This window comes from Balaenoptera ricei, chromosome 20, assembly GCF_028023285.1.
Source record: "Balaenoptera ricei isolate mBalRic1 chromosome 20, mBalRic1.hap2, whole genome shotgun sequence".
In the NCBI taxonomy this organism is placed as follows: Eukaryota; Metazoa; Chordata; class Mammalia; order Artiodactyla; family Balaenopteridae; genus Balaenoptera; species Balaenoptera ricei.
Window position 1 is genome coordinate 58,817,325 of NC_082658.1, and position 16,171 is coordinate 58,833,495.

General features: G+C 39.9%; 1 protein-coding gene across 3 annotated transcripts in view; it reads left to right on the forward strand.

Annotated features, from left to right (window-relative positions):
- The window catches only part of MAP2K4 (mitogen-activated protein kinase kinase 4), a 105,508-nt gene that overhangs the window by 63,452 nt on the left and 25,885 nt on the right, over positions 1-16,171 (forward strand). For all 3 annotated transcript variants that reach the window (XM_059907714.1, XM_059907715.1, XM_059907716.1), the window contains one exon: positions 10,552-10,671. In XM_059907714.1, the coding sequence (XP_059763697.1) occupies positions 10,552-10,671 (120 nt within the window). The remainder of the gene's footprint in view (positions 1-10,551; positions 10,672-16,171) is intronic.

Here is a 16,171-nt window from a genome sequence, read left to right on the forward strand (position 1 = left end):
TTTGCTGTGCAAAAGCTTTTAAGTTTCATTTAGGTCCCATTTGTTTACTTTTTATTTTTATTTCCATTTCTCTAGGAGGTGGGTCAAAAAGGATCTTGCTGTGATTTATGTCATAGAGTGTTCTGCCTGTTTTCCTCGAAGAGTTTTATAGTGTCTGGCTTTACATTTACGTCTTTAATCCATTTTGAGTTTATTTCTGTATGTGGTGTTAGGAAGTGTTCTAATTTCATTCTTTTACGTGTAGCTGTCCAGTTTTCCCAGCACCACTTATTGAAGAGGCTGTCTTTTCTCCGTTGTATATTCTTGCCTCTTTTATCAGAGATAAGGTGACCATATGTGCGTGGGTTTATCTCTGGGCTTTCTATCCTGTTCCGTAGAAGGATTTCTTTATCAGACATTAAGCTTATCCTGGAAATTATCCTAAGATTTACTTGCAGTGTCTGTACCAAAGTGAACTGTGGTATTAACCTGATTTTTAAAAATTATCATTTATTCCTCATTATTAGTTTTGAGGGAGCCCTTCCCCAAATTTATTTTGCCACATATAAGAAATGTTTGAAAAAATGAGCTCCTAGTTACAGGAAATAATTATCTCCAAGAGATAATTAATCTAAAAATCAGTTATGATATCATAAATCAGATTCAGCAACATAACACACAATATATGTAAGAGTTATACTTACGATAGTTTCTTGACCTTTGGCCTGAGCACAGTTCCCCAAGCTGCCAGGGAGGTTCTGTGTTAGACCTAGGATGTGGGAAATTTGAATCCTTCATTTTTAATTGCACACGCTTGGGTAAGCCGGTTTTACTCTTCTGTGAGTAGTTTGTCTTGTACTATTTTGTCTAACTCTGCCTGAGCGACTGAGTCACGGGACTGCTGAGGGCAAAGCCATCATTGCCGCAGGGTCTTTTAAAGCTCAGGAGGGACGTCCTTTGACGCCAGCTGGTACTTCAGGCTTGGATCAGTATCCTCTGCAAATAACATTTATTTCACGCCCCATTTTGCACAATGGTGGAATAACCACTGAATGCAAAGATTAGACACGCACGGTCACCATCCTCTAAGGTGAAGTAGGGCTTAGCTGAGCTCTGCTTAGCTCTCTGGCAGGGCTGGTTATTGCAACCAATTCTGGGAAGAGCCCAGAATTCAGACCAAGTGTTTGAAGAAGCAGTCAGGATTAGGTTTCCGGGCTAGGGTTAGAGAAATTCGAATCTGGGAGAAACCCCCCGCAGAGTTAGTCCACAGATGGTCAGAATCCACTCAGAACAATCCAGGGACACAGGAGTAAAGAGTTAGGAAGAGTAGCTGCAGTGCCACGGTTCGGGCCCATGGCTGGAATTGAGTGGGACGGCAAAGGCAGATTGCTACCAGAGGGAGGAGTGACCTCCTGCAGGCCTGCACTGCCGCCCCCCGGTTGTTAATTAGGTCCGGATTGACTTCTTGAAGGATCGTGCCCTGTTCTTGTTTGTAGGCTATGAGAGAAAAACAGGGGAGAGTAGGAAAGAATGAAAATGGGAGGGAATAGAAAGGAATGAAATTGCTGTTGCTAAAGACAGAAGGCAGTGGAACTGTTATTTGGAGGGTGAACGTGGGAGTAAAGGTCTCATCTCACTGGAGAGTGGAGCTGATGCTGGGCCTCTAGATGGGGTAGGAAGGTGTGAAGGTTGTCACTGCTGGTCACTATGATGAGCTTTGAGTCTTCTAATTGAGAAGTTCCCTGAGTTAATCGGGAAAGCAGTCGGCTCTTTGCAGTTTGTGACCTCATATTTAAGGGTTTCAGGTGTTTCCCTTTCTTGGCCATCTGCCTGACATGTGTTACTCCTTCCACCCTCAGTGCTCTTCCTCTACTCTTCCAACTCTCCTGCTGCGCTGGTTTAACTTTTCCTGATCCTGGGCTGCTAGCCCGATCTCGATTCCTGCATTCTTGCCTCTCCTTGGTATTTGGGTCTTGACGTCAGTGTGCTTGAGCTGAGACCCAGGTTACCCCGCTGCCTGGTGGGAAGGACCAGAGCCCTCCGCCCGGGAGTATCAGCACCCACAGCCCAGCCCTCCCCGAGCAGAGCAGCGTGGGGCTTTCCCCTGCTCACTGGGTGGGCCTCCTGTGCAGGTGGGGCTGCGAGGGTCGGGAGGCAGCTGCGCAGTGGGGACCTCGCCGTTTCTGTCGGAAGTTCAGTGCTGAATAGCTGGCGTGGGGACCGTGAGCGCTGTTGGAGGAGGGTCATTTGAGTCTCAAGCGTTGGTCTTGCCCAGTGTTCTGAGGGCAGTGGAATGAGACTTGACAGGCGTGGCCCTAATTGGAAAAGCTTCTTTCTGATGGTATAGAGAACTTTGTTAGGCAGTTTTGTTGAGTTTCAAAGGTCCACAGCGCTAGCATTTGATTATCCAGGTCACTTGTGGGATGCAGAAGTCATGGCTATCTTGTTTTGAATTGAGACTGGAGTCCAGTGTCTTAGGCTCTCATTCGATTGGCTAGATCACGTGGCTTATTAAGAAATCCACAGTTGATTGCCCATATTATTTTATGTTGCTAATGTTGCTTGAATGTTGTGACATCGCAATGAAAAGCGTAAGTGGTGCCCTTCCAGGAGTGGACAGATCCCAAGGCTGTGGCAGGCCTGCCCCCCGTCCCTGGTGTAGTGGGGATTGGAACTCCTAGTCTGCGTGTGTTTCTTTTGCTGTTGCTCCTAGTGGATTCTTTCTGTTAATAGAATTGTATGTAGACCCCAATAAATAAAGTAGACAAAATCAGTGCTGTTCTGGTTGATGTGATGGATAGGAGGTGCCCACCCACATCGGAAGCCCTTGGGGCATGAGTGCTGAGGAACCTCTGGGATCCACGTGGACAGTTTGGAAATGGTTGCTCTCGGTGAACTTTAATCAACCATGTTTGTTTCTGAACATCCTGGACACCTAGTTTCTGAAACCCTCTACCTTCACTTGACTGACCTGACTGAACTGTGACATAGGACTGTATCCCAGCTTATGCAGTTATTTGGAGAAAAACCCGTCTTAACACACCTCACTCTAAATGAGGATCCTCCAGAACAATATTTGAACAATACCTCCGGCACATTTTCTGTCGTTCTTTGTTATGTTATAGCCAGGCCTCTGTAATGGTTTGTATATCAAATTTCTCTCTTATCTCACTGTGTTGTCATGGGTACCGAAGTTGTGATCTTTAGGCCGTTAAATATTTCAGTGCTGAGGTTAACATGGTGCTCTTTACATGTGGATGATGTCATGAGTAAAGCGGAAGATGATACCACCCTTGTCAAGACGTAATCAAGCTTGTCCTACTAACTTTGTCCTCAGGGCAGGTCTTCCCACGATGTGATATCACGTATGTTGTTGGAAGTGACCTCGCACGTTCTCTGATGATGCACAGCACAAGACATGTAGAAGGAATTAATTGGGCCTCAGTATCCTCAGTGAGAAGAAGGGGAGGCCCTACTATTAATTAATTAATTTGACTGAGATACAATCGAGAGTTCATTAAATTGATTCTAAAGACTCAGATGGTTTTGCAATTAAGATTTAGTATCCTTTCTTTCTTCCTTTGTAAAAACATGTGTTTTCATAATTTAAAACAATTGATTTAACAGACACACAATTTGTTACTCTTTGACATGAAAAACAGTTTTGCATCTGTGATCAGCACTCCAAATACTTTGCCTTTTTTTTTTTTTTTTTTTTTTTACTGTTTGTTTTGGCTAATGTTGCCATCTGCTTTGACCTTATTAGTGATAGTATTGTAAGATATCGTGGACATTTTCTTATGTGATGGGTTTAGAAGACTCTTTAGCAGCTAAGGTTAAGTGTCTTGCTGCATCTGTGGAATATAGAATCTTTGTTTAGAAATTAGGAAAATAAGAATGCCTAGGATTTCCTGCAGCTCAGAGGAAAGTGATAGCTCACTGATGTGCAGCAGTGGTTTCTGGGGTTTTCCAACTTTGTATTAGAACTGAATTCTGGACATTTCTGCTGGGAAAGCAGCACATTTGTTGTAAGGATTGAAGGTTTGTAAGAATCCAAGGGGACCCTTGGGGATCTGAGTGCGATCCTTGCTCTCCTATCCCCTACCTCCCTGACTTAGGTTGATCTGAAGTCGTCCACTGACTGGCAGTGGATTCCCCTTTGCGTTTTATTCTCTCACATATTAACCTTAGGAGGAGTCCCTGACCAAAGGGCAGGGACTGCTTAGTGAACAAGGCTGCACTTCTGGCAGGGCAGTATTGGTGCTTGTGGATCCTAGGAACGGGGTACTTTCGAAATACGTTTATTACAATTATATCAATTAAGAAATCCTTGTTCTCTTCATCGTTTGATTTTAAATGAAATGCTGTCGAACCTTCATTCCATCCCTCTTTATTTTCTGTGGAGAGGAGTCCACTCGAGATCCCATGTGCTGTGTCTGCCCAGGTACCAGCTCTAGGATTCCTGCACGGGTGATATTTATCAGTGTCTACTCAGTCCAGTGTCTTAGGCTCTCATTCGATTGGCTAGATCACGTGGCTTATTAAGAAATCCACAGTTGATTGCCCCATATTATGGGGCATCTGATCGACACAGGGAGCATTTGATCTCATTCTTGTCCTGTGAGTGATTGCGCAAGCTTTCATCCCATTTTGGCGAGATATTTGGCAATTACTTGAGTAGAGAATATAAATACTGTTGGTCACCTTAGATGGTGAGAGGCGCTCAGCTCGAGGGATGAGCCACAGCCACTGAGAGCTGAGTTCGAGCTACCTGCAGGTGATAGCGGATCCCACACGGCTTTGCCGAAGGGTGAAGACCTTCTGGTGCTCTGATTTTGGTTGGCGGTAAATTGAAAGTAGCACTTTGCCTAATGGCCCAAATACTAATAGCTTGCATCACTTTATTCCGTGTTAAATTGTTTTAGTCAATGCCTAGAATAATCTTTAAAGCCATACACTGATTTCCTCTATAGTTGTTGAATACATCACCTTGCTGAGTTTCGTTGTGTCCGTGCCCAAATTTCTGATCGGGGAACTCACCCCTCATTCACTTTTGAATACTCATACCTTATTCCTAACTTACTCTAAGCAGCCACAGATGAACACGGGCACCTTGTTACACTGTCCTCTGGAGCCTCAGCTGAGCCCTTCCAAGACCCGGCAAGAATGTGTCATGTGAGAGTTTAGAGTTTAGAGACTGTACCTGCCAGGACTAGTGGTCATGCCCTTTCACATTACTTTTCCCATTTATTCTGTTCCCCACATCTCTTTCCCCATGTATTTTCTCCATTTCAAAACAAAAACACAGATGGAGTATCAGTTAGAATTGATAGACATTTTGTAAGTTTATTTGACTGTGTTGCTATTTTCAAGTCTTTCTGAAGTCAGTTCCTGGACTCCTCGGTTTTTGATTCCTGATACGTTTGCAGGTGACGTGTATCTTTTTTGCCTGGAACGCCCAGATCCTAGAAACATCTGTCGTACACATTGTGGAACTACTGTTTTTAATCGAGAACATGTATGACTTATCAGTCTTCTTTACCCTGAGTCTTTCGAGTCTGTGATGACCTATTTTCTCCTTCTCTAAACATGAATGGGATCAGGTAACCCAGAGGGCCTTCTCCACACACACATTATCCAGCAGATAGAGCTGGTCATTGGCCTGACCTTTCCTTATAGCTTGAGTTGGCAGGTAGAACAACTCTGGGATTTTGGTGAGAGTTCAGAGTTCTTGCATAGGACACAGGCAGACACAGACTGGGGTCCTTTCAGGGCGGGCCCCAGTGCTTTGGTGTGTGCCTGGCTTCTCTAGCAACTGAGCTAGCTCTGAGAACTCTGACACGGAGATGTGGGTTAACTCTGAATCAGAGTGGGTGGCAAGGACACTACCGGAATCAGCTAGGTGTTCATTTAGCGCCCAGGCAAAATGCTCCTTGGAGACCCGCTTCTGAGGACCTACCCTGTGGGCCTTTTTTCATTTACTCTTTGCCACAGTTGAGCCATCCTGGCCTTACCCCATAATAGCGAGTGAGTCATCATCATACTCTTTCCCTTTATCCCTTCTCCACGTCACTCCTGACCTCTGAAAATAAATTTAGGAAAGGAAGAGAAACGAGAAAGCGACACTAACGCGGTCATAGTATCTCAGTAAGAAGGGGTGAAATCAGTTTCCTTAAGAGTGTGTACTGCCTGTTTTCACCCATCCTCTTGGCTTCTTTCTCTCTGCCCTTTCCACCCCAGTCCTTCACTGAATTTAGTTTTAATAGTTCCCCCAGTCCCTTTCCATCCTAGTAATGTGTCTTAATCAACTTGAAAGTCCTTCATACTTACTGGTGTTAGTTTTGTCCCTAACTATTCATCCTTGATGAGTACCAGCAAATTACGTGAGAGGTCGGGTTGGCAGGGTTTGGAGATAAGGCGGGAGAATAGTGTGTGTGAAATCCCAGTGAAAAATTAGAGGACATCTAGAACTGTGCCATGTTTAAATAGCTGTTCATATCAGTAAAGGAGTATTTATACTTTAAATTCAAGTTGTTAAAAATTGAGGCATTCCAGATGAGGCCAGGTATAAGCTGTCAACATTTAAATTTACCAGTGACTTGAAGATGCCACATTGTACAGGAAGAAGGAAAGCAAACTTTCAACCACTTCCTGGTATTTCTGTATGACTGGGACTGTTCTCAAAGTGGGCATTGCCGGGTTCTGTGCATGAGGTAGGAGAGGGCAAGAGGGCAATTTCTAACTTAAATTTTTTAGCTTGTCCTATGGAACTTCTTAACTTTCTATAACTGTAGCTTAATCCTTACAGAGTTCTAGTAACTGAATTTGTGGCTGCTTCAGCCAATGGCACTAGTTGGATTGGCTGCTTTAGAAAAGTGAAGCTCTTTGGAATTTTTTTTTTAATTAGATAAGAACCATGTATGACGCTAATAGTCATACAACCAGGGAACTAGGAATTTATCTTTTTTTTCCTTTGCCTCTACTAAGTGTATTTAAATGAGAGTCATTTTGGTGTTGCTGATCTGTAGCTACATGCAGTTTTTATTGGCATTTACCTGCTTTTAAAGCTTTATTAGAGTATAAAACAGCTTTGTATACAGATTTGGACAACAATTTTAAAAATATTTTTTTAGCTTCAGGTATATAAATTTCTTCACTGTAGCAACCTGCTTATATAAATAGGGTAGTAATTCTTGTTTTGCTTTAAAAGTGTTTTCTCTACATTATGTTCCAAATAAAGTAAAATTGTAATAATTTGAAAATACTTCATTATTGGAAATGCTATGTAGCTTGATTTTCAAAAAGTAGTTTAGTTTGTCCTGAGAGAATGTGATAACTTAAGCTAGGTTAATAAAACAGTGACAAGTAAAAGCTCAATAGCCCCATAATGAAGAAACAAGAGTAATTTTAATGATATTTGGGTGAAAGTGAAACTTTTCTTTAAAACTTAAGGTTCTTGAGATGATTTTCTTAAATATTTTCTATTTTCTTAAATAGAAAAAAGAAAAGGGTTTACTAAGCCCAAATAAACATTAGCCTTATCTAACTTTAAATTTATGGTATCAATAAATGAAAATTTCCTGTAATTCAAGGCATTTATCAACACATTTGATTTCTGAACATTTCAATTACAAGAGAATTTCAAGTAGTGTAATTGGCTTCACCTTTGCATTTGCATTTTCCAGTACCCTCATTAAGGACAGCTTTGTAAGGGGAAGGGAAGTTTGTTCTCAGCGATGTGTTCCATTTTTAGCGATTATGCTCCCTTCGTTAGAGAATCCGAGCCTTACTTATTTCAAATAGTAGAAATTTTTTCCATACACATTACTTTGATGTTCAATTAGAAAAACTTTCCTGGTAGTGACTTCTATTACTAAGTATTTTGTCATTTGAATCATCAATTATTTGTGTTTTCCAACTTGAATTACTTATTGAATTACTGAATTAAAATCATTAATTTGAAGCTACTCCTATTGTAGGAGATGTATGCTTATAGTTTATCTCCTCTTTGAGTCTTTCAGGCCTTTTGAATTAGCTTAGTTTATTAATTCCTCACATATAATAAATGTTGCAATACGACCCTAAAACTTTAGTATTTAAGAGCTAGCTGTACTTGCTCAGTTTTAAACAATTGAGATGCAGTACCAGCAGCTAGTCCTCCAATGCCCATCACTTGGACGAGATGTTCAGAAAGCGTGAGGAGGTGGTGACAGGCATCGTTAGAGCAGTAGGCCATCCAGCAGCCCCCCCATGTTCTCTTTCGTGCTAGCAGTGGCATTAAAGAATATTTTACAGATGGACAGATTTTCCTACCATGCTGAAGATCTCAAAGATTACAGCTGTGCCAGGAACTCTCTCTCCAGTATGGTTAGTAATAATCCTATTAAATCAATTAGATGCTGGGACTTCAGTTAGGTCTCCAGTTCACAAAGTAACATGTATCCTTTCTGTAGCAACAGCAGTGTTTTTAGAAATTGGTCCCCAAGAGTCAGTTATTGATGATAACTACTGAGGTTTATTGTAAATTGAGAAAACCATATAACCAGTTTAGGGAAACAAAAAATAAACTAGAAAGGAGGGCATCTTTTAAAATAGTGTTTTATAAGTGTGTGTGTTAGTACACTTGTAAATAAGGAAAAATAGTAAAAATAGAAAAAAAAATTTTTAATCTATTAATAGTGAGAATTCTTTAGTAGGTAGAAATCTTCCGCAACCAGAGGATCATTTGCTTTTTCTTCCCTGTTTGTCTCTAATTACCAGTTCTTTGTCTTTTAAGTTTAGATACATAGGATTATTAAGTCTTTTAAAAATAATAGCGTTCCCAAATTAATATTTTCACAGCTACACTTTTAAAGTATATTTTTTAAAACAGGAGTTAATGTAATTAAAATGTTTACAAAAATTTCAGTGCCATGTTTTGAGCAAATACAAATTACATCTCTGGGCTAATTTGACTTTTTAAAACTATCCCTTTTGAGCAGACATTATGCCGATGTTGATGTAAAAGCAAAATTATTAATCTCCAAACTATGAAAGTACAGAAATGGGATGGGGGGGGGGATTTTCTTAATTTTAAAAGTACTAGTCTTACTTGTTTTTATTTTTCATTCTTCTTCTTATTTTTTTCTTATTTATCTGGGCGGGATATTCAGTGTGAAAGTTTGGAATAAATCAGTATGTACAAGATGGATGCCAGCTAGTAAATTTTATTTGGTATGAAGTACTGTAGCTAGCAGGCTGTAAATTTTAAGTTGCAAAATTAAATTTGTTTGTATTTGGAATATATGGAATTCCTCATTTAGTGTGGGGAAAAATGAAAATGAGAGAACTTACTTCTATTCCTTATACACCTGCTTATTGTCGTGTTGCATGGAATACATCTTTTGTATCTCTCTGTGCCTCTGGCTTCTCTTCTGTAAAATGGGTTCAAGAGTTTAATTGACTGCCTTCACCCTTTCAAGAACATTGAGGACAGATACCTTGAAGTCTTTGGAAGACAAAGTGCCACTTTGTATATTTTTTGATACTAACTTGCCTTGTAAGTATGTGCTATGTATTGTACACAGTGGCGCGGTGTGACATTGTGAACTTTTTTATGAGAACAGAGCTGTTTGCATGCCTTGTCAGTAAACTATAACTTCCTTATTAATATTTTACGCTGTCTGAACTTGATTCTTTCCTGTCTCTAGTGCAGTGGGAGCTGTCGCTCTGAACATCTCCATGTTCTGTACAGTTCCTGGGTGGGTGGCAGGGCTGGGGACCCTTATCTTTTGTGGCAGTCTTTTAGAATTGTGCAGAGTCGTCGTTGTACAGGTGGGTTGGGGATATACCCCGGGTCTGCAGTGTACAGGGGAGGACCTCGTCATCTGAGGAGTAGACAAACAGCCCTCTGTCTCCTCACTTTTAGATTTTCCTCCACATGTTTATGCTGCCCTGCATTCTGACTCACGAGTTGGAGAGTCAGGTAGAACTTTTTGTTTTCAACATACAGAAAGTGTGGTGAAGGGGGAAGATACCAGTACAGGATTTGGGAGACATGGATGGTAGTCTGTGTGCTGCCCCTACGCTAGTTCTCAGTTTTACCTGTTCTGGGCTGTTTTCCGTCTCTAAAGAAGGAGGATGCTAAGGCGTAAGGATGCCAGGGCGTGAAGAGGGCTGTTCTTGCGTTGAATGCCCCGATCCCATACAATTCTGAAATGGTGATTAAAAGTATGTATGAAGCTACTGAGAATTATTCAACGTAAACTGTTCGGAGGATGGCTCGTTAGGACTTTCTTTATATTTGCCTGCAGGGCATTCCTTCCAGCATCATCAGTGAGTGCTTGTGGTTAAAAAGCCCTGTGTCCCTTAAAGAGTACCTAAGTGCTATTTTGTCCAAAAAATTTTTTCTAAGTGCTATTTTGTTTTTCTGTGATAAAATTATTCTTGTAAAGTATAAGGAAGATGATAATTTTTATGTCTGGTTAGTATTTGTGAAGTCTGCTTGGAATTTTTAGTCTTGTGGTAGTGGTTTTTCTTTGGTTTCTAAAGTTGTTTTATGTTTTTGTGACAAATTTTGTCATTTTTTTCCAGAGAATTCGGTCAACAGTGGATGAAAAAGAGCAAAAACAACTTCTCATGGATTTGGATGTAGTGATGCGAAGTAGTGATTGCCCGTACATTGTTCAGTTTTATGGTGCACTCTTCAGAGAGGTAGGAATAAACCTAAGCTTGGGTCTTAGCTGACAAGTGGACGTCTACTTGGAATAAGTAAGAGGATGGCAGGATTTGATTCTAATCTTCAGTTAAATGCCGTACATTAGTAATACATTAATTTCTCAACATTTTAGTATATCGCCATGATAATTTACACATTAATTTCTACCATTCATGTTCCTTTGGTTAAGGGGTGAATTTCATACTTTAATTATATTAGTTAATTAAGTATTTTATGGCTGCCATTGTGAATTCCATATTTCCTTCCTCATATGTAAATATTTTCTGTTTTTTAAGAACCTGACAAATCATCTGGCTTCTAAATATGTTACTGTATTTAGATCTATCTCTTTTGTCCTTGAGCTCCCTCAGTCCTCCCCCACCCCTTTTTTAAACTTTTATTCATTTCTGTCATCAAATGTATCTGCATTTAGCATAAGCATTTATTCGTGTCCACCCACAATCCTCAATAAAATTCATCAGACATGGAAATTAACAGCTGCAGTAGAAATTCTTTTATCTAATTCTGCTATCCAGATTTTTATGTAGAAACTAGAACTTTAGTTTCTTGGTGTCAGGATCATATATCTCTTTTGGTCTCTGACTCTCCCGTATCCTGCTACAGGTTATCACTTCTGCCTGCACCTGTCAGTGCACTTGCTCATTTCCAGTCACCCCACTCCCTCAAGCAGGGAAGTGAGTTGGGGTCAGGAAGTAAAGGTGGAGCTGTCAGTGAATCAGATACTTTATGGTGTCCTGGACAGTTATCACACACTTGTGATATTTAGTTAGGTGAATGGGAATTGAACTGAACTCTTAAGCGTTTTAAATACTCTTAAAAAAATATCCATTATCATTCTGAAAATGTTAGGATGAGCTGGTACTGGTGGATTTGTTATGAACTGGTGAGGAAAAACTGCACCCTCCCTGCCCTTCTTTTTGGGACTGGATCGCAGAGGGTGTCGTTTTGGGGGTTTTGTTATCGTTATTGACTTAAAAAATACTATGTTGTAAGACAGGACTGAATGTTACACTGAATAGAAAGATAGGAAATCTTATCATTGGAGAAGACCTTAGAGGTTCGTCAATTAATTCTTCACCCAATCCTGAAATATTTATTTATTTTTCTGTGCTCTTAATAGATAACTCTATTAACCAGAAGTGTTCTCCTTCATGATAGAGCCCATCCCTTTGTTGAATCACTAATTAATCACTATTAGTTTTAGACTCACATAGCTTCTTTCTCCTCCTGTCCTTGTACTTTTTTGACTTGAGTGTTCATTTTTATGACCAGATCTGTTGAATTTGTTAACTTTCTTCCCCATGTCACATAGTATTACATCACATCAGCACACACAGTCATGTATTTAGGCAGGTAACTGTATCCTGCACTGAAGTATTATATACTGTTATTCTGTTTGTAAGATCATGAATCTGGAACTTTCTTCATGTTGCACAGGAATCTTGCCATCTCCTCCTCCCTTCTCCCCCCAAACCATGAATTTCTTCTTCATAATCATAAATCCCCTGGCCACACTACTCTTCACATCTCATGAAGAGCAGTAGTTATCTGGAATGGACTAGATTTTCCCTCCTAACTGGATGCCACAGTCAGCTTTCCCATGCTGTGCTCACTGTCTCCGTAGACTCTCACGGGCTCTATCTCAGCCCTAATTCACCTCCATAGTGCTCAGGTATGCCAGTTTATTTCTCATGTTCATTTACTTGATAATTCATTTAAGCAACATTTAAATATATAGCTCCAGGCTAGATAGTGTGAAGTCTGATTTTATGAAAAGAAAGCAGAGTGATTGAAAAGTTACTGGAAACAAAACAAAAAGCTTGGAATAGTATCTGAACAGGATCGTTATGATTTCTTATGAATAGCCGGGTAAAATTCAGTTTCATATCTCAGGAAGGTTGACTGGAATTGAGATATGCAACTATAAGCACTAACATCTATTGAATGCTCTATAGATTCCACATTTATTAACTTTCACAACAGTCTCGGGGAGGTTGGTGGTATTATCCCCTTTTTCCAGGGAGGAAACTGAGATTTGAGTACTAATTTGACAAAAGTCACACAGCCAAGAAGTGTCACGGACAGGACTTAAGAGACAAAAATCTCACTGTTCTTTCTGTTATACCACAAGTGGTCCAGGGATAAAGAACTTGAGCTTCATTTAAGAAATAATCTGCTTTTTAAACATTGCAGATTTTGAGTGTGATAAGATGAAGGCTCAGGAGCTATACAGTTAAGTTGTGTAAAGTCACAAAATGCCTAGTTAGGCAAGCCACCCCCCGCCCCCCTTAGATCTTCGAATGCAAGAAGTAATAGGTACTTTCTGAATAATGAAGTTTTAGAAGCAGAAAGTTCACCTTGAAGAGTGCATATGCATAGTCAAAGTGTGTAACTTTCCTGAAGCTACAATGGTTAAAAATAATAAACACTTATTTAATAATGGTTTGGGGAAGGAGTTTTGAGATAGATCACTTAAAAGAAAAGGATCTTTTCTTGGTGACATGACCTTCAGTTTTGATAATAGACACAGAATTCTGGGTTTATGAAAGGAAAGACTGGACATGAATGAGCGCATTCAGGACTTGTTGTGAGAGAGACAAATGCTTGTAACTCCCATCCCTGTGAAAAGCCTCCAGAGTATTTCATTTCACATAATTTATATGACCACAGGACATCAGCTCTTGGTCTGATTCAGTCAACCAACAGTCACGGAGCCATGAGATGTTATTTTTCTTCTTCTTGGCAGCAACAATGTAGAGGTTAATCTTGCCATTGGGTAATATTGAGCCTCTGAAAGTTCCATAACTTTATTTGGAGCAGTGAATAAATAACATTTAATACTGAAGTTGGTAACTCATTTATTGCTGTTGTCTCCAACCATGTGTATACTTCTTTCTAGGATGAAACTAAATGAGGATAAGAAGTCCAAAATACAACTTGGATTTTATTTAGATAATTTATTAAGACATTTAATTACACAGGTTCCTAAATTCATTTTCCGACTTGGTAGACAGGGAAAAAAGAGCTTGACAGTATTGAATAATGAAAGTGACTTTTAGTCTATAGCTTGCATAAAGGCCAGACCTACTATTTATGTTATCAATACTGAGACTCAGAAGCACTTTTAAAATGTATTTTAATATATACATTTTCAGAATTTAATAGCAAGGAATCCCTTATTTAAGATATCTTTTGAGGTTGGGGAAATTCTGGTGTAGGAAATACTGTTCTGAGTAATCTGTGACTATAGGAATTCATCAGGTTATGTAAAAGGCAGTGCTATTAGCCGAATTTAGTCACCTCCTCCCTTTCCACCCCTACTTCTGCTCATGTTGTCCTTTCCCCTTCCTTTCCCGCCCCGGCAAGTTTTAAGTACAGCTTTATGGAGGTAAAATTGACAATCAACTGCACATATTTACAGTATACAATTTGATATGTTGGAACAAATGTACACACCTGTGGGATTATCACCATAATCAAGGTCATGAACATACCCACCTCTCCCGAGTTTCCTGTGTCCCGTAGGTTATACACACTTTCTCTCTGCTGTCACCATCCTCAGGCAACTGCAGAGCTGCTTTCTGCCACTGTAGATGAGTTTGCTTTTTCTAGAATTTTATGTAAATGGAATCATACAGCATGTACCCCCTCCTTTTTTTTTTTTGTCATCTTTTACTCAGCATAATTATTTTGCAGTTCAGTTTTCTTTCAAAGAGTTCTGTTCAGGTTATCTGTTTCTCCCTGAGTGATACTTGGTAGTTTGATTTTATTTTCAGAAATTTGTGCCTTTTATCTAAACTGTCAAATTAATTGGTATAAAGTTATTCATAGTAGCCCTATATTATCATCATAATATCTGTAGAATCTACAGTGATGTTACCGCCCTCTCTCTCTCATTCCTGATGTAATTTGTATCTTCTCTAATTTTTCCTGATTAGTGTGGCTTGGCTAATTTGTTAGATGTATTCCTAGGTGTTTTTTTCTTTCTACTGTGAGTGGTGTCTTTTTAAACATTTTATTTTCTAAGTTATTCCTGTTGGTATAAAAGTTATGTTATTGGTTTTATCCGGTTGTTGTCTCTGAAACCCGTATCTTGATCTTAGTAGTTCAGTTTCATTATCGTCCACCTTCCTTTTCAGTAAATCCGTATTCAGTAATTTTTATTTTTGTATTTCAGTTGTGTGGTTGTCCTGTCTTTTGCTTGAACATGAAAGTAATGTTGCTGTCACTGCTTTTGAGGCAGCTCAAACCATTCCTTTTTTTTTTTTTTAAATGCAGCTCATTGCTGTTGTCTATTCTCAGTTATGGCCAAAAGGAACTGCCAGAAGAAATACATTTACATTAGGCTATGTGCCTTAGAAACTACAAAGATTTCACGCCCTGGAGCTAATTGCTCCTTTGTACCTGCCCTTCTCACCTCAGTTTACTTCTCACCTTTATTTCCCTTGTTCCTTTGTCTTTCCTTCTCTTTTGGTTGCTCTCCTATTTTTCTATCCTTTCCCCTTCTCCGCTCATTTTCTTAATTCAAGTTTTTAGCAGCCGCCAGGCACTTTACTTTGTGCTTTACGTATGTTAACTCGTTTGATCTTTATCATAGTGCATCGAAGATTGTGGGGCAAAATCCCATTTCACAGTTAGGAGTTGACGGGGCCCAAGCTTATGTAAGTGGAAAGTGGGAGAGCCTGGATGAGTAAGTCAGGCCTTCACACTCTAATCAATGATTGTCCCACTTTGCTATATTACTGAAGTTAAGTTCCTTTTTCGCTGTTTTTCTAAGCAGCTGAGTTAAATGTGCTATCCTTTTCTCTAATTAAAAAATTCTAGTAAATCTATTGAGATGGTGTCTTTAGATTGAAGTAAATTCAAGTGTGTGTTTTGGGTTAATAGTGTTAGTCGTTTATGAAGGTTATTCTGCAAGAGCACCCAGAAAAAGAGACCTAAGAATAAAGATTGGAATAACTATAAGTGAAAGTTCACTTTGTCAAATATGCTTTACAAATCAGCGTTCTGTGAAGCCATGGAGCTACATGGATGTTGCAGCAGGCGGTTCTGTTTTAAGAGTGGGATTATTCATCTCAGCAGTCATCACAGCATGTGCTGTCTCTGCATATAAGTTAAATGTCCTTGCATTGGAGGTGTTGATAGGAGAAAGGAGTTAAGAAAATGGATTCTGTTCATGGCTCTATCGCTAATTAGCAGTGCTGTTCTGAGCAAGCCATTTTACTTCAACGGGCATAGATCTCTTGTATGATCAATCCAAGTCAGACGTTAGGGGAAGGAGGTTAGTGGTAGAAAATCTCTAAAGATATAGCTGGGGGCTTCCCTGGTGGTGCTACTGTAGTTGAGAATCTGCCTGCTAATGCAGGGGACACAGGTTCGAGTCCTGGTCTGGGAAGATCCCACATGCCGCGGAGCAACTAGGCCCGTGAGCCACAATTACTGAGCCTGCGCGTCTGGAGCCTGTGCTCCGCAACA